This window comes from Orcinus orca, chromosome 5 (genome assembly GCF_937001465.1).
Source record: "Orcinus orca chromosome 5, mOrcOrc1.1, whole genome shotgun sequence".
NCBI lineage: Eukaryota > Metazoa > Chordata > Mammalia > Artiodactyla > Delphinidae > Orcinus > Orcinus orca.
Window position 1 is genome coordinate 138977274 of NC_064563.1, and position 18069 is coordinate 138995342.

General features: G+C 45.7%; 2 protein-coding genes across 5 annotated transcripts in view; both read right to left on the reverse strand.

Annotated features, from left to right (window-relative positions):
• Nucleotides 1–18069, reverse strand: part of RUNX1 (RUNX family transcription factor 1) — a 243651-nt gene that overhangs the window by 72573 nt on the left and 153009 nt on the right. For all 4 annotated transcript variants that reach the window (XM_004264541.4, XM_012539492.3, XM_012539494.3 and 1 more), the window contains 2 exons: nucleotides 14959–15212; nucleotides 8872–9028 (listed from right to left, as the gene is read on the reverse strand). In XM_004264541.4, coding sequence (XP_004264589.1) covers nucleotides 8872–9028; nucleotides 14959–15212 — 411 coding nt within the window. The remainder of the gene's footprint in view (nucleotides 1–8871; nucleotides 9029–14958; nucleotides 15213–18069) is intronic.
• Nucleotides 15325–18002, reverse strand: LOC125964441 (zinc finger protein 318-like). The gene has a single exon (XM_049709954.1). The coding sequence runs from the start codon at nucleotides 17342–17344 to the stop codon at nucleotides 16877–16879; it is 468 nt and encodes a 155-aa protein (XP_049565911.1). The 5' UTR covers nucleotides 17345–18002; the 3' UTR covers nucleotides 15325–16876.

Sequence of the window (18069 nt, forward strand, 5' to 3'; positions counted from 1 at the left end):
TACCACGAAAAGTAGTAACCCCTAAAGTCTGTGTTACTTCAGGTAATCCTCACTGTACCCCGCCCCCTTTGGACAAAGGCTGAATCGGGCTCAGACAGGTCAAGTGACTTGCCCACAGACACACAACTCTGAGACAGTGTTCTCAATCAGTGTTTCTTCCCCCCACCTCTCCCCCAGGAAGCGACATTTGGCAAAGTCTGCAGACACTTCTTGTTGTCACCACCCATGAATGACATGGAAGGAATGCTCCTGGCTACTGGGTAGAGGCCAGGAATGCCACTAACCATCCCAAAATGCAGAGGATGGCTCCCACGACAAAGAATAAACAGCCCTAAACGTTGATGGTGCCCAGGGTGAGACACTGTCCTCCCAGGAAGAATTCAGTAATATCCATGTGCTAACCACTACGCTCTACTGCCTAGAGTAAGGCAGAGTCCTGGGGTAGTCACTCATCTGGAGATATTTAATGAGTCCCCACTCTGTATCAGGCACTGGTCTAGTGACTGGTGATACCACACAGTGCTGTTCTAGTTAAAGGCGGGATCTCTTGTGTTTTGAAAATTCTTGGAAGGCCACCTCCTGGGGAGTCCCATGTCCATCTTCATCCTTTCCCCGGCGCTGGGGTCCCAGCAACGCAGTGCACCAGTGCGCGCCTGCCTGCCACAGCTGTTCCCAAGCTCCTTCCCCAGTGACCTTCACTTCCCAGAACGTGGGCAGCGTGTGGGCTCCGTATAGCCCAGCTCAGACGCCGCCCGGGAATTCCCAGGAGGATAGCTAACTCTTCCAGGTCTCAAATGATTTGACACACAATTGATCTCCACGCCGAACCTGGGAGCTGGTTGCTTTACTGAGGAAAACTTACAGGAAATAGAAGGGGCAGGAAAGTTCGGAGTGAGGGCCCCTGCAGAGTAAATGCAAACAAACAAACAACTAGAGACCGCAGTCACAGCAAAATGTATTCAAGAAATTCCACCTGTAGCAGACACCACTGTGATTCAATGAGAACACCTAGAGGACTCTTTCTTTCAGACTTTTTTCAAGTCATCTTCCCCTGAGTCTTCTTGTATTATAGAAAATAGGTGATAGCAGAACCAACACGTAAGGGCAGGTGGGAGAAGGCTCCAGAAGAACCCAGCCCTCTGTCTGTCCGTGGTCCCTGCACACCTAACACGTGGGCAGCAAACCAGGGCTTCCTAGGGATGGACGGCAAATCAGCCTCTGTCCCGTCCCTACTCCTTCCATGCATTGCCCTTGGGTGTGCAAACTGACTCCTTTTCGGAGTCTGTAAGGTATTGGTCAGTGATGCATACCAGGACCTTGCTTTTAGCCCTTTTTAGTTCAAGTGGACACTGTCCACTCACATCAATTCATGTTCCTGGATTAGCGGATCTGTGGCCCCTGACTGAAGCCTGATGGGGAGGAGGATGGCAACGAGAAGCCAGCGTGCACTTTCACTATTTCTGATGGTCCCTGTGGACCTGCACCTGTGTGGTATTCCTGAGGGAGCAGCTGTAAGTGGGGGGAGTCCTCGAGGGAGAGCTTTCCCTGCCGGGTGGCCCCCTCCACCTGCAGCCTCTACTTCTGGCTGCCACACATCCTCCAACCCAGGAGATGCCAAGATGGTGCGATCCTATGCACACAGAACTCTAGTATATTTTCATATTTAGAAAAAGACTAATGTGCAGTGATGCTCTCTCGTTTTTTTTTTTTTTTTATTCTGTGTGAACTGAAGTTTTTCATAAGTTTGGTAAAGAGGAAGAAAGTGTTAGGGAAGAGAGGAGACATTTTATGACTTATCACGATCATTCGTGTGAGGCCAGCCCAGGGTTTCTCAGTCTCAGCGTGATTGACGCTTTGCAGGGGTAGGGCTGTCCTATGTGCTGTGGGAGTCATTCTACCACTAGATGCTAGGAGCACGCCTCACCCCAGGGGTGACAACCAAAAATGTCTTCAGATATTGCCAAATGTTGGGACCCGCCGAGGGAGACCAAATTGATAGGCAGATTGATAGATAAGATCTACCAACTATGACCTGCCCTGAGGTTTCAAGCAGGACGGGGAAGGCAGAACATCTGGACAGACCCAACTGCCATAGGTACTGGAAACACACCACGTAAAGAGGCCAAAGCTGTACTAGGATATGAGTTTAGACTGTTTCTCATTAATTACAGATAGATGGATAGATAGATAGATAGTGACTACTCCATACAATGGTTTCAAATAGAATGAAGGAAAAACATCTCTAAAAACTCAAAACCAATGCCTAGAGCAAACTGGAGTGTTTCCACCTACAAACAGGCCCATCCCTCCTTGCCTTCTCTGCTGAGATCTGATAAGCACACAGTTCACCAACTGTGCTCAAATGCCTGTATTCCTGTGTACAGCCTTTGTTTGAGCCAAGGAGAGTTTCCTTTGTTTGCATAAGGTGACTCAGTTAAGGCCACACACCACCCACGAGGGTGCCGGCCAGACCTCCCGTTCACCAGACCCAGAAGCATCCTTGGATCCGGAAGCTGCGGGGAGGGTGCAGCTCTGCAGACTGGGCTGCCCCTACATCCTTAACGACGCTCTTAAATCTCAAGGTAAAAGCAGGGATTCATCTAAGTTGAGAAACAGACAGGAAATTTACTTACATCTTTGAGCAAAACACAGTTTAAGTGGCTCCTACATGAATGTTTCTTCACCAAGGAAACCAGAGGAAACGCATTTTGAATCCAGTGGCAGGATGGCCACCGGGCCTCTCGAAGGAGGTTGTGGGGATCACCTTCTGATGTATGGGTCCTTCAACTACCTGAAACCCTCGTTGGAGGAAGTTCAGTGACATAAAATGGAGTTCCTAAGTGGGATACGCTGCTCGATATAGCCTAATAGAGACTGGAATGGGCTGGAATCCCAAATCGGCACCAGCAACAGGAATGCCATGGCAAGCTCGGTTCTTAACATGGACCGACATACATCTCTGTTGAAAGTGGGACTCACATCAGGACAAAAGACGGAGGGTGGGCTTTGCCTGAAGTCCACTAACGCATGCTTATAAACATAAAATCTTGAATGCCCCAAGAGTGAACTGATAAAACTGGCACCTTTGAAAGTATTCACAGGCAGCTCATTAAGTCCACACTGTTCACGTATTAATTCCTGTTAATTGCTTTACTGGGGCTTCAGATGAGAAGACCTTGTTAGCATGGATTTAGTCCTCAAAGATAATTTGGTCCAGGAAGTCTTCTCAGTGGTAGTATGGACGGACACACACACACACACACACACACACACACACACTTCTGGCTGAAAGTCCACGAAATCCTTTAAAACCACATAACCTCTCCATTTTGACAGTACATGGTTATTCATCAACATCCCCTTTCTCATCTGAACATGTTTTATAATCACCAACAGAAAGAAAACAATCATCAGACAATATACCATCTCTCTTTTCAACAAGTCATTTTTCTTTACAAATAATAAAGAAAAAGAAACAGAATATGTTCTTCCATAACCAGTCTTCTCCATCCTCTCTTGCCCCTCGCCAACCAGCACAAAAGAAAATACAAAACTGATTCATTAGAACCAGAGCAGCAGTGCAGCCGTTGGCCGGATCACTGTTTATGTCTATAATGCTTGCTGCTAAAACAGGAAGCTCTAAAAATCACTCAACCATTATTTCTCTCGGAGGCACTTTCAGATTGATAGTCTTCTGTCCCCACCAAAAAGGGCTGCCTCAATCCAAAGCAAGCCGGCTGGCAAGGAAGGGGTTTGGGGGAGGGGTGGTGGAGAGAGAAGTCCAGCTTCTGCCCATCAGTTCTTAAATACTGTTCGTATAAATAACCTCAATTTTAAAAAGCTGCCCAACACCATCAGCAATGCCTGGCACTTCGTTAAATCAGCAAGAAAACCATGAAGAGATCAATTGCAAAGCTGCGTGTTCCAGGCACAGGCAGTTTTCCAGAAAGCTCTCCTCTTTGCCATGACACCAAGCGGGACGGGGACTGCTGGGTGGTGGTTTGGGGGAGGCGTGGAAAGCAACTTGCTTTGAGAAAGTGTTTTTACTCTTTTACGGGCAAGTTGAAACAGAATGAGAAAGCTGATCTCTAGAGATGAATTCTACATCAGATCGTGGGCACTAGCTTTCGCCCTGCCATCGAAAGGCGTTATTTGCTAGGGCTGCCAGAGACCGCGGGTATCAGAGGCTGGGTCTTTTCCCATCCATATTTGCCCACACCGAAGTCTGAAAACAGATTTCAGTACATATATAATTTTAAAATGTAGATCAATAGCAACCCAAAAGAGGGGGAAAATGGGAGAGTTGATTTTAACACAATTCTCCTCTTTTCTTTGTATTCTCTCCAGGAGACCTGACTGCCAGCTCATTATCTTGAATGTTATCCATGAAACAACACTGAGATTGTCAGATGAATTTTCCTCCCCCTATGACTTGGATCCTGTGATAATACTGTGAGTCATTCAGACCATTTCTCAGTAGTGACCACTCCATAAAGACACGTCTCTGCTTAGAATACCGGTACACTCCATCCTTTTCTACACGTACCTTTCCTTCAACCACAGTCTATCACTCATCTGAAAGGCAGTCTCCCCACACTGTTCCCCGAATAACATAAAATACCTTAAGAATGAAAATGCCTTACGTAACAAACATTACACAAATATGCAATAACCCCGATTGTGACAGCGTAAATATTATGTCTGGGAAGACATCCACAGCAAGAACATAAGGAAGGAATTTCATTTTATAAAAGAGTTGGGAAGGGTACTTGTTTGAAAGTGGGCAAGATTAAAGTTGCCAGGGAGATCGGCATAAATACAAATGTCCACCAAGAAATTAACCCCAGTCCTAACGGATGGGGGAGCACGTGCCCTCTCTGGGCTGGTTGTGGAATTCGAGGTGCAGGTCTGCAGCTGGGGGGCCAGGCAGTCACTAGAGAGGAGGCTGCCCCTTCGATGACAAGACAAGCCCTTCTCCTTTGCAAGGGACCATATGCGTGCACACCTGATGGCCTCTCAAAGGTCTGGACCAGGGGTTTGACTGGGATCTGTTTTCCTAATTATACACACCAGGTCCTGGCTATAATAAAAGCAGGTGTAACCAAAACAGCACAGGGTGCAAGAAGAATGTCTAACTCATTTGTTCGTTTATTTCCTCATTTTCCAGTTATCTACAACGTGCAGCACAGCGCTAGGCGGGCCCTCCATAGTCAAGGCAAAGATCCAGATTCAGAGATTCTTGGCTTGGCGGGTCCATGGATCCCCAGAAGGTCCATAAACAAGCTTCAGCGGCCCTGAAAACTGAAATTGTACAAGAAACTGTGTGTGTAAGTGCACGTGTGCATGTTTTTCCCCCTGGGGAGAAGACTTCCAAGGATTTTCAAAATTATTCATGACGTTCCCAAAGATTAAAAATCATAGTCTTAGGAAAATCAGAAGGAAATTTGCAGTGCATTCTCTTCCCCCATTTACGATGCGGTAGATAATACGGTCTGGTAGATTTCCTCTTTGGTTCTAAAATGAATTAACTAAGGCCATAATCCCTGATTGATCGATTCCTTTACAACTGATTAAGTACTCCAATAGCGACGGGAGCTCGCACAGATTTCACTGCTGAAGTTTCTTCAACGTCTCTCGCCTGCAGCCATGATCCACTTTCTTGTAAATGAAAATACCCGTAGCACCTGCCCCAATGACAGATGTCAGCTGATGTCAGCTGCTGCTAACGATCTCACCTCTTGATCCTGAACTGTGATTTTCTGGAGGTAAGGGATAGTCCCAGGACGTGTGTTTAAGTGTGAATTATTCTGAACAAGAACCAGTGTGCTCGGCGTCAGCTCCCCTCTTCTGGGAGCTGCTATCTCTTCTTCCATTGTAAAGGAACGGTTGATCTATATGGGGATACTGAATCAAAGGGAGAAAATTCCCAGGGGGAGATAGCCCTGAAGGAGAGATTTAAATTGTCAGGGCCAGAAAGGAGGGAAGGAAAGGAAAGGAAGGAGGAAGGTTCAGACTGCTGAAGCCTTCACCAATACTTTTTAGGGGCCAGTGTTGTCAGCAAGGCCGTAAAAGCCGGATGGGCAGGTTTTCCCAGTTGCAGGCTGAACCCGAGGTTAGGAGCTGTGGTCCTGGACATCAGCCAGCACCCAGACAGATTGGTTTTGTCGAACAGAGAAAAACCCTTCCATGTTCAACCTCTGGCAATTTCTACGAGGTTTTACAATCCCCAGGGACTGGCAGCTGAGACAAGAAAAGGGAGTTTCTTTTTCTACTCTTTATTTGGAACTGAGCAACAGGCCCCTTTGAGAATCCATCAGACCAGTGGCTTTTGACAGAATGGGAAATTGGCACTGAAATGTTCGGTGAGCCAACAGCCAGGACCTTCTCGGCCCCTGTGTGGTGTGTTGATGCCAATGTCATATTTTCAGACACATTTTCAAAACCAGAATACGAACTAGTGGATAGTCTTAAGATCACTTAATAAAACGTTATGAAACTTTTAAAGGACAAGATTCAGTGAGGCAGATTAAGACTAATTGTTAAAATGAGTGAGAGTCATCTGCTGTCTTCGTAATGGGAAGGAAATTGCAAAAAAAAAAAAAAACCAAAACAAAACAAAACAAAAAACCTGGCAGGCTTTGATGTTGACACTTAGACTTGAAAGCGTAAAATCAAGTTGTATTCTACCACTATGGGGAGAAATTATGAGAGAGTCAGACTGGGCCTTTTGATGGCTCGTTTTTTCTTGTAGTCCTAACCAAAAAAAAGAAAATCATTCAAGACTGACAATATACACAGTAACTGTAATCGGGCAAAACATTCATTTCGGGGTTCCTCTGTTTTGGATCGCTTATTATCATGCGTGGGAAGCAGAGACTGCTCAAAACAGATATTGTCCATATATGGAGCGTTTCAATTAATTTTCTCGTTCCAGGTTATCAGAAGACAGCCCAGCCTTGGGTGCAGTTATTTCACTCTGCAAACTCAAGGGCATCCTGGCACGAATCAGGCAGCCAAAGGCAAACACTCCACACCTTGGGGAAACAGTTCCTTGTTACCCAAGTAAACATGAGCTTCTCTTAGTCACCCACTTGAAACAGACATGGCCAGTGAGGGGCGAGAAACGCCAGAAAAGAAAGCAGGCTGCTTTCAAAATTTCACTCTTTATCATCACCGACCTCCTGGGCCTTGCCAAAAAGCCACTACCGCACTTCTTATGGGAAAATGGCATGGGTCATTAAAGAGCTTCCAAAACTTCCATAACCAAAACCTGACCCGTAGACCCACATAGATGCATATGATGATAATATAACTTCCTCTGGAAATGCAACTACATGATACTCAGCTGTGGCTTCCTAGGAACAGAAATCCACAGGAATTGACCTGAGATGGTTACGAGGCTGGAAGGCATGGACCAGGCAGTAGGGCCTTTGTTTTTTATTGGCTTCTACTCATCTGAAGCCTTCAAGATGTTTTCTAAACACACATCTCTGAATCATAATGGGAATTCCATTTACTGAAAGGTGGGGACTTTTAATATAACAAGTGAACCCATAGAATGACTTGTGCCTTTATACCTTATAGCACCATTCGTGCTTTCAATAAGTGGGTGTAATTTTCTTGGTATTACCCTATTATTAACATAGTGCTATGAACAAATATTTTCAATCACGTTATAAGTTTTTTACAATTTTCTCTACCTTTGATTCTATTTCGAAAATTCTCCGGACAGCTAGGATAGCACAAAAACAATAGCGCAAAGAAGCAGCATGCCTTTGCCCCCATTCCTCTTTGACTAATCAAATTCCCCCAAAACACAGACTTTCTTGTATTTTTAAATGCCTTTATACAGACTAATGATTACTCTTATGTTCAAATGTCCATTGGTTGTACTTTTACTTTTTTTCAATACAAGAGTCAGCTACTGTTATATAGGTTACCACGTCTTTTCTAACATACTCAAAATAACTTTTATTCCTAAGCTTATTCAATACTATATTACAAAAATGAGATTTTCAAAACAAACTATATTACCTCCTTCAGTTAAACTACTACTACTTATTGCTATTTGTAAAATAGGACTAAGGTTCTTACAATACAAAGAAAACACAATATTTGAAAATAACTGGAAACCGGAGGAGATTACAATATGCCAAGATTCCTCTTTCTGCTCTAATACTTTGATAACGGGCACAGAAAAAAAAAACTACACATAGAACTTCACTGATGCAATCATTCCTCTGGAGAATCCAGTCTTTAATATTATTAGTACCTAAAATACTAATAAGGCATCCAAATTACATATAGGAAGGTCAGTCACATTGCCATCAAATTCACCAAGCCAGAATGTTACTATTTCTTCATATTTTACCATAAAAAATGCTTCCTTGAAACACATTTCAATCATCATCCACTATACAGCCCTTACAATTATTAGAAGTGATCATTTGAAACTCTGTCACTTGTCAAAGGTAACACACAGACCCTAAGTTAAAGGTTTCCAGTAAAGAGATATCTGAACATTATCCAAGAGAGAGAACCCCAGTTGTATGATCTTAGTTTCCATGATGGGAAGTTTTATATTTTTACATTTTAGAAAAGATCTGAGAGGTTTCCTTGAAATTCACAATTCATGTTTTGCCTGCTCCAAATCAGTCTTAAACCAATTCCATAATAGAAAGCAATAGCGTAAAGCCAGATTCTGTTAAAAACATTAAATTTTAAATAAAAAGCTGATGTAGCAATAATAACGGGAAGAAATGACTGTGTTTCTAGGGAATCCCATCACAGAAACTTCTAGATGTTTTGAAATCTGGGTTTGTTGCTATGTAAATACTGGGTATTTCAAGTTCAGGTCTGACAGATACATACCTCTTCCACTCCGACCGACAAACCTGAGGTCATTGAATCTCGCGACTTGGTTTTTCATGGCCGCCGTTGCATTTCTCAGTTCGGCTGAGTAGTTTTCATCATTGCCTGCCATCACAGTGACCAGAGTGCCATCTGGAACGTCCCCCAGTGCCACCACCTAAACACCAGACATCAGGCATGTTAGAAACTTTGATGTCATTTGCATAATTATTCTAAGATTGAATGTATATTAAGTGATGCTTTTTAGTTTGCGAAGGAATAACAGTCATAAATTAAGCAAAACAACAGAAAAGTTCTTAATGGGAAGATTTACTTTAAATTCCACTATGCAAAATTATAAATGTTTAAAGAATAAAACATTCACCTAGTGAAGCCACATAAGGTCACAGAGCAGAGTTGGAATAACACTCACTATAGCAAGGACTTTGAAAAGCTATGCCTTCTCACGAATACAATCATCTCTTAATTCTTCATATTTGAGAAACAGAATGTCTTGCTTTTTATAAGTTTATAACCTAACCCATCTTGCATTTGTCTAGACCTCCACCGACAGGCCGAATAGGGCGGGTTTTGCCTTTCAGGTGTTTAAACTTACTTCTGCTAAAATTAAATTTGATTGCTACCACTGAATTGCTGACGATTCTTGAATGACTTAAACTCTCCCTTCGCAATTAGTTCATCCTTGTTGCCCCTACTCGCTTCTACTACCTTGATTTTCACTAGCAGTGAATTCTGGTATGCAAGAGAAAAAAATCAGAAACGTGCCCTTGCTTAATACTAACTACAAAATCAACAGACCTCAGAGAAGAGGGGTGCTCACTTTGATGCGCTCCTCTGAATTCAGGAGCGGAACTATGTCGCATTTTTATATCTGTGAGTCCCAGAGATGTGTTAACTTGGGACCTTATAGATGACTGAGGTTTTCTCCAAACCCAGTTGATCTTGAGGAAGAATTCCTTCAATGTAACTGAATGGGAATGGATTTCCATCAGGACTACTAAAGTAAACCAGTAAATACATATTTTTTGACACTTAGGTTAAAAAAAAAAAAAGCAGCAATTTCAAGGTAAAATGCTTTAGAGAGCATGGCCCGAAGATGCTTCATGCAGTAGTATCCATTTCTTGATCATCATTTGACCCTTCTAGAAACTATTTTCTTGATCAAAACATTTATTCTTAGCTATAGTTCCATTGTTTCTGTTTTTTAAGGTAGTTGTAGAATTTCAAATCGAGATGCCCCAAGTTCTACTTATTCCTATCACTTGCGGTACCCCTTATGGTACTTTCTCAGTCACTAGTGAAATGTGCGCTCATCATTCCAATTATATAATCGTTTTGAGGGTTTTAGTTTTGAGCTGTGATAAGAAAGTATTCTACAGTGATTATTCCTCCTTCTGTTTTCCACCTCCCCATTTTTACCTAATATTTGCTACATAATTTGGGGGGGTAACACCTATACTTCAGTCCTCTTTTTCTGTCTGTAAATAAGGCTGCCATAGGCTCCCTTGTATGATACAAAAGCCATGTTTCTCTAAATTCCCATCTTCATTGCCTGCTTAGTCATCACCCTTTCTCTGTGTCATCCAGATGACCATCTAGTGTTTTTATTCCCGAGGAGGCTGTGGCTCTTGGATTCTAAGGAGTACGATGGGGAAAATGAACCAACTCACTATAAGGGGTGGACGTACTTCCAACCCCAGGAGTACACCAGGAGAATCAATTCTCACAGCAATAGGTAGGCATGTTCTTCATCTATTTTATCCAACTTGCACTCTTATCTTTCTTTCCATCCAAATGGCCATGTTTTCTATAAAGGAAATTTAAAAACACAGCTATTTCTTCCCCAAGCACCCTCTAATTAGGTATTTAGAGCCCATTATTAGTACGTTTGTTGCTGTTTAGTTAAGAGCAGTAATATGACAATTCCCTTTTGTTTCAAAAACATTACTGAAATAAATCTCCTTGATCAGTTACTTAGTTACTGTTACCGTTTTTTCGATTCCCGTAAAATATACTTACTTTATTCTGCTTTTCTCAGTCTCTTAAAAATCCCCCCTCCTTTTTTTCCCCACTGTTTTCACTTCCCTCTGTAAAATTAGCTCACAATGTTGAAATGTCCTCCTTGAAAACATATTTTTACTCCCTTTTCCCCATCTCCCTGTGATGACCTGGCATCTCTATTTTAATTCCACATTCAGTAAGCATACAGGGACCGGATCAACCACATGGTTTTCCAACTGAATAAGTCATTGTTGGTTAAATAGGTTAAAATAAATAAATCTTGTTTTATAACTACCAAATGTTTTCTAAATCACCTTCATCCTACTGGCCCCTCTCACAGGCTCCATGACTGTGCCTCACTCATCTTTCCAAAACGATCCTCGTCAGTAATACGGCAAATTCATGAGGCCAACACGAAATAGAAACAAATAGTAAAATAATCATGGTGGCTAAACAAGAAAATGCTGTTGATGTTGGAATTTAAGACTAAACAAATCAGGAGTTTAACTCCTTCTTTTCCCTTTTTTTAAACTGTAGCAGGAGTCAAAGGTATTTCGGGGCTCAAAGATCATTTACTTGGCCTTTTATCGATTTTTCATGGTGGGGGAAGGGAAAGAATATTAAATCCAGGAATATTACATTAATAAAGTATATCATCTAATTATTAGCAAGCATTCTTAGACTAGGAAAAAAGAATTTAAATTTAAAACTAACGTGTCTATTAATTTGATACAGATTTGATCTTTGATAGGCAATATGCAGAGATTTTTGAAAAAAAATCTAACTTCAAACAGAGAAAAAGAAGCAACTGGAATGAAAAGCTATAAACAATAGGTAAGGAAACACAAACATTTACATTTTAACACAGACCAAACAGACAAGAAGGGACTTGCTGGCCAAAGGATATCTCATTTTTTTTTTTTTTTTTTTTACTTCTCCGTTTTTAAAGTATCAGGAAGTTGGGCAAAATATCAAGCATCGTCTATGTTACAGAACCTTCCCACACTGCTCTTGGTCGGCCTGTTCACAGTTCAAACTGGCATTTTAAACTAACTCTAATTAGGTTGAAATTACAGTCACAATTCATTTATTTCAAATCCCTTAATTTTCCAGTGTTATAAAGAAAGCTGTGGGGTGGAACTTAACATTCAGCTGAGATGATATTTAATGCATAGCTAGGGGACCACGATCTTGCTGACACAAACGTTACTTATTTCTTTCCTATGAAAAGAATATTACTATCAGTGCCCAAGGCCTCTGAACTTGCTGAAGGCGTGTTTACGCCTTTGGACTCTGGTGTACCAGGGCCTAAATGAACTTTAATATTATAGTCTTACAAAATATATCCTAAGTCATCCAAACAGCCTTTTTGTGCTTCTGTAAATAACGGGTAACAGTAGCAAATTTAAGATTTTCTCGGTAGCAAAATAATGGATCTCTTCTAGGCTGAAAAATAAAGGTGTTTCGTGGGAGAAGGTAGGGGGCACTTTGGGGTCCAGGATAAGCAATTAGGATGACTGTAATCTATTTTAAGGAAAATTCATAACTTGAAATCTCCCTTTAGTTTCAGAGATTAAAGCTGGGGATTTACACGTATTCAGAAGACTCTTAAAGAATCACTTCAATGCTCTTTTCATCAATATCATCAGACTTTATCACTGTTTTTCATTTTCTCCTCCTTAATACAGGGAATGTAATAATTCTTTACTGATTAACTTCTTAAAGAGATTGTCTGAGGCTTATATAAGATCAAAATTTTAAAGTAATAATTTCTATAGAAACTGCTTGGGAGGTAGGTGGTGGAAGATGAGTACAGACTGGATTCAGGGACACACAGTTAATGAATCAAGCCGGATAGAGTCACTCTTTTCAAGTTTAGCTTGCTTTATCCCTAATCTTTGCGCCTGTTGCCTCCCTGGAAATTTTGCCTGCCTCCTTCCGTTATGCAAAGAGCAGGTCTCCTTCCGAAAAAGGTCCCTCTTTATGGGGACGGGAGTGGTGACAGATTATTCATCGAGTGGTCTGATTCCTGTCCTTGCCTTTGCCCCAAATGTTCTCAAGACCCACTTGAACTTTTCTCAAGAGATCTATACCTTGATCTTTAACCTAGAAACTATCACTCAGTAAAACAGATTCTTTTTTAAAGTGAATTGTCAAAAGTCATTTTAAAACGGAAACTTCTATGGTTATTAAGATTTCCGCTAAAAGGAATTCCCTGATGGCTCATGAAAACAATTTATATGATTTTTTTTCATTCTTTTAGAAGAAAATAAATACTTTCATGTGGTGGCTTGAGAAACGACATCGCTTTAACTTCTGAAGATTCTCACTTAATCACTTAGTGCTTGGGGTGTGGGTCCCTAGTAGAGGAGGAGAGATACAGAAGAGATTGATTTATCCCAAAGGAAGCCACAGATCCCTAAGAACCCACACCCTTGGCGTGTCCAGAGCACCTGGTCTTAAAGGACCCTTTAGTTGATTATCAGCTTGTCTCCTCCCCTCTGTACTTATCTGAAAGTGACCCCAGGGCCCATCCCTGTCAGGTCCTCTGGAACTGAGGGAGAGCTGAGGAGGTCTGCCTGCTGAGTCTGTTTATGTAAAGGGATTAGAGTGATTTCAAATTGAAATGGGCTCCTAACCCAAAGCTACAGAGCTGGAGGAAGGGACAGGAAAGCATGGAGTGGCTGCTCAAACTTATCCTCATTTTCATCCCCCTCAAAAACTCCTGCTTTCAGAAAACGGAGGCAATTCTACAGACACAGACAATTGCACTTTTTTTTTGTTGTTGTTTGTTTTAGAAATCATAATCTAAGTTTGGAAGGTATGTAAAGCTTAAAAATAAAGAACTCTGACAGTACTTTTTTTAAAAAGTGAACATTATTCATTGTAACTAACTCAAGATCCAGCGCAGGCTTGGAACCATAAAAAGCTTATATTAAATTAATCGCCCCTTAAGGGGACAATTATTTAAGCAGATTTATTTTTTTTAAGAAAAAAGAGTAGCTGATCTTTACAGCTTCCCCCCCCCCACCTGCTCTCCTTAGTCCCTGCAATGAACCGGAAATGACTGCACTGATTGTATTTAAAAGCCTGCCCCTTCTTCAACTCACCCAAGACAGAAGAACTGAATCCCCACAGCCGAAATGAAATGTCTACTGTTTGCTGCCAGGGTGGCGGTGGTTGTCCAAAAACGCCCGGGGTTGTTTATGTATCCCCTTTGAAGGCCAAGGTTTTTATAGGGAGCTCAAAGCTAGGGCAAGATCAAGGGTGAAAAGTGAACGGGGACCTCTCAAGCTGCTCGGCTTTAGTCACCCGGTCCACACCGCCCCTCCTCAAACAGCAAAGCGGGCGGATTAGACTGCCGTCTCACGCCAGACAGCCTTGCCTCCTTCCGCTGCCCCGGGCTTAAGCTAGGTGAGCCGGCGATAACGTTCAGTAGGGTACCAGGCAAAGAAAGAGCATTCGCTACTTGCGGCTTCTGGCAGGAGCAGCCTAGAAGCTCGAAAAAATTCTTCAGAAAACTTTTGCAAACTTAACTACTCCCGCCGTGGACTTTGAACCTGCTAATTCCTACAGGGCTGTTAAAGAGGGGGTGGAAGTGGAAAGCCTTGACAGTTTTCCCTGTCAGTTTATTTACATTGACCCGAAGGTATAAAAGTATCTCTATTTTATTTCCTGACGTCTCCCTCAGAATGGTTTGGGTGTCAAGCCAGAGGCGGGGAGAGAAGCAGAGGAGCCGACAGACAGGCTTGTCCCTGCTGGGTTATAACTTTTCCTACTTTAGATCAAAGCTAAGGACCCCTGCCGGGGAGAGGTCCGGCCGGCCCTCAGTGGACGTCTTTGGGGGCATCCTGAGTTTTTCGGCCATCCTTGGAGGCCGCCGCGGCCGGCTAAGGCGGGCCCCTCGAGGGTCGCCACGGCAACGCAGCATCCCCTGTCTCCCGAGCGCAGGAGGATGGACCACAGGCCTCAGCGCCGGCCCCTTTCTAGAACCCGGCCCCGCCTGCCTGGCCGCTGCCCTCCTCGATCTCCCTGGCCTCGACCGGCCTCTGCCTGTCCTCCCTCCACCCGCTCCGGCCCGAGTACCTTGAAAGCGATGGGCAGGGTCTTGTTGCAACGCCAGTGCGTGGGCAGCACAGAGCACAGGAAGTTGGGGCTGTCGGTGCGCACCAGCTCGCCCGGGTGGTCGGCCAGCACCTCCACCATGCTGCGGTCGCCGCTCCTCAGCTTGCCGGCCAGGGCGGCGCCGGCGTCCGGGGCGCCCAGCGGCAGCGCCTCGCTCATCTTGCCCGGGCTCAGCGCGGTGGAAGGCGGCGTGAAGCGGCGGCTCGTGCTGGCATCTACGGGGATACGCATCACAACAAGCCGATTGAGTTAGGACCCTGCAAACAGCTCCTACCAGACGGCGACAGGGGCGCGGATCTTCAGCAAGCAGCTCCCGGGAGACCAACATACAAGTTCAGGGAGCTTTATTGCTGTGGGGTGGCTGGGGAAGAGGGCAGACTAAGTTACTAAGAGTCCAGGAGGGGGAAAATTCTAGTTTTGCCGATCGGCCTCAGACCCACGCAGGACTCTTTAGCAACCGACCGCTCAGTGCTTTAAAAAGTGGGCGACCAGAATCCAAAGTCAAGTGCCAAGGGAGACTATCGTCTTCTGAGTCTTGCTTTGAGAGTTTTAAGTTCAGTCTTTGGCTGTTACCAAAGTTCCCAGAGGCAAAATTCCCATACACTTCCTAAAATATTTATGCGGAGAGCAAAAGGACCAGCAAATACATAATTTGGAAGTTCCAGTAGTCAATTGCCTGTCAGATTTTTCCCAGGTGAGTTTTGTCTAAAGTCCAACACAACAGAAAATACACGAGGAGTGTCTTCCAAATACGGCGCCACTTTTTATCATGCAACACTGGCTTCGGTCCTCAAAAGCAAGAGCTGAGACTTCCAAAGGTCCTGCTTCTAATGTATGTGCACATATATATATATAAATATATACATATGCTCTACTTCATAACATATTTACAATACAATCTGTAGAGAATTTAAACACAACAGAAATCCATTAATGTTCGCTGCAGGTTTTTTTTTTTTTTTTTTCTTTTTAAGTAGCCTTGAAACTCAGCTTCAGTAGTTGGAGAAGGGCTGGGCGAGAAGTACTTGTCATGTTCTCAATAAATTCTAGCAAAATGCTCAGTTCAGAAAATTCAGCTTTTCAAAGAAAAGCTAATCTTAAAAAAAAAAAAAGTCCAAGTCAATGACACCTAGAGTTCAGCTCTCCACATCTGAGAACTCGGGTTTGGGGATGTTGGTCAAGTTTGCGGCTGGTCCTGTGGTTTGGTGGGAGGTGAACAGCAGCCGAGTCACACGCACGCAGGCACGCACTCTTCGGAAGCCAGCCGCTGTCTGCATCGACTGCGGTGAGTCAGCCCCGACTTGGGCAGTAGCGAGACGATCTTCCTCCAACGTCGCCCCAGCGTCGGCCGGTTAACTACTCAGACGCGCCAATACCCACGATCACAGCGTAACCGCAGCAGGTGGAGCGGGCCTTGTGAGGAGGCTCCGCAGCGCAGATCGAAACAGACGGGGCGGCTCGAGTTACACAAGCACGCACACACTGCCACGCACACGCAACTTCACCACTCGCCTCGAAGCACAGCGCACTTTCTCCAGCAGTTGCCAAAGGAAACAACCGGGTGAAAGTTCACACCCAGGAAAGAAGTTGAACCATCCAGCCAAGAAACCAGTTCATTCAAAAGTAAGAAAGAAAGAAGAAAAATAAAAATCGAAGCTCCGACGCGGGTCAAGGAGAAACGGCAAAGACTGACTTTCTTCTCGTGTCCCCAGGAGCCCCGGGAAGAGGTGCCTGCCGGCGCAGGGCCGGGCAGCGTGGTGCCCTGGCTGGGTCAGGCCGCGGGGCGCCCGTCCTGCCTGCGCCCGCTGGCTCTATGAATGAGAGTGCCTGGAAATGAACGTGCTTTTACTGTAAGCCCGGCCCGAGGAATTCCATTCCCTCAGCTCGTTTGCATAGGGGCGGCCGCTGGCCAATCACAGGCCTTTCCGGTATCAGCCAGGGCGCGGCTCGCGGCCGCGGGCTCCTGGAATTGGCCCGCGCGCCCCCGCTGCCGCCGCGCGCTACTGTACGTAGCCGGGGTGGAGAGTCCACCGCCGCCGCTGCCACCCGGCGTTCCCCGCGCATCCGCATCCACGCACACACACGAACACACGCACACGCTCCCACGCTCGCCCCCAGGCCCCGCCCCGGTGCGGACCGCGGCCCTGCGGCTTTGCGCACACGGAGGGTTGTGTGGCCGCCTGCTTTGGGGCTGCAGTGAACGGCCTCGCCAGGGGCGGCCGCGGTCCAGGGACCGAGGAGGTGGAGAAGAGGAGGCCTGCCGGCCTGGGGAGGACTCGGGCAGCTTTCTGAGCCCCGAGCAGCCCGGGACCGGAGACCTGCCGGAGGGAGGCGCCCCGCGAGCCATCGAGATGAATCGGCCGCCGCGAGGCTCCGGAGACCGGGGCCGGATCGGCCAGGCGACCCCAGGCCCTGCACGGCCGCCCGCGGCCGGGACTCTGCTTTCCCGGCGTGGATGGGATTCGGCCGCGAGGGGGCCGGAGGGCCGAGGGCCCGGCCGGGGAGCCGTTCAGCGCGCCCACACGGCCCCGTTGGCAGCTGCGGCGAAGTGGCGCTGATTCACTTAACGAGGCCAGACGGTTGTCGGTCTCCACAACATGGTTTTTGTGTTTTTAGTTTTCTCTCTTGGTTTGTTTTCTTTAATTGGTGTTTTATCGCCGTGGCTGGGCTGCGGATTAATTACGCAGCGCGCCTTACTCAGGTTGATTGAGTTTAGCGGCGAGCAAAGGAGTTTCGTAGTTAGAAAAGACCCCAAAGAACAAGCGACTGGAAAGAAAGTTGAAAGCATCCGCTGGGCTCGCTCCCCATCCTCGGAGTGTCGGCTCCCTCGCTAGGCCCAGGTCGCCCGCGCCCCCCACCCACCTCCGGCTCCCCGGAAACGGGCCCGGCTCCGCTCCCTGCCCGCGCGCGCGAGCCGCCGCGGGTGTTAAACCCACCCCGGCTTTGCGCGCTGGCGGGAACTTCCCCCGCTCCAGTCCCCGCGGCGCCGCGGGCATTTTCGCGGAGCTTAGAGGGGCCACGCCCCCGCCCGGCCGCGGGGCTCCCCCCCTCCGCGCGGAGCCCACCCGCTCC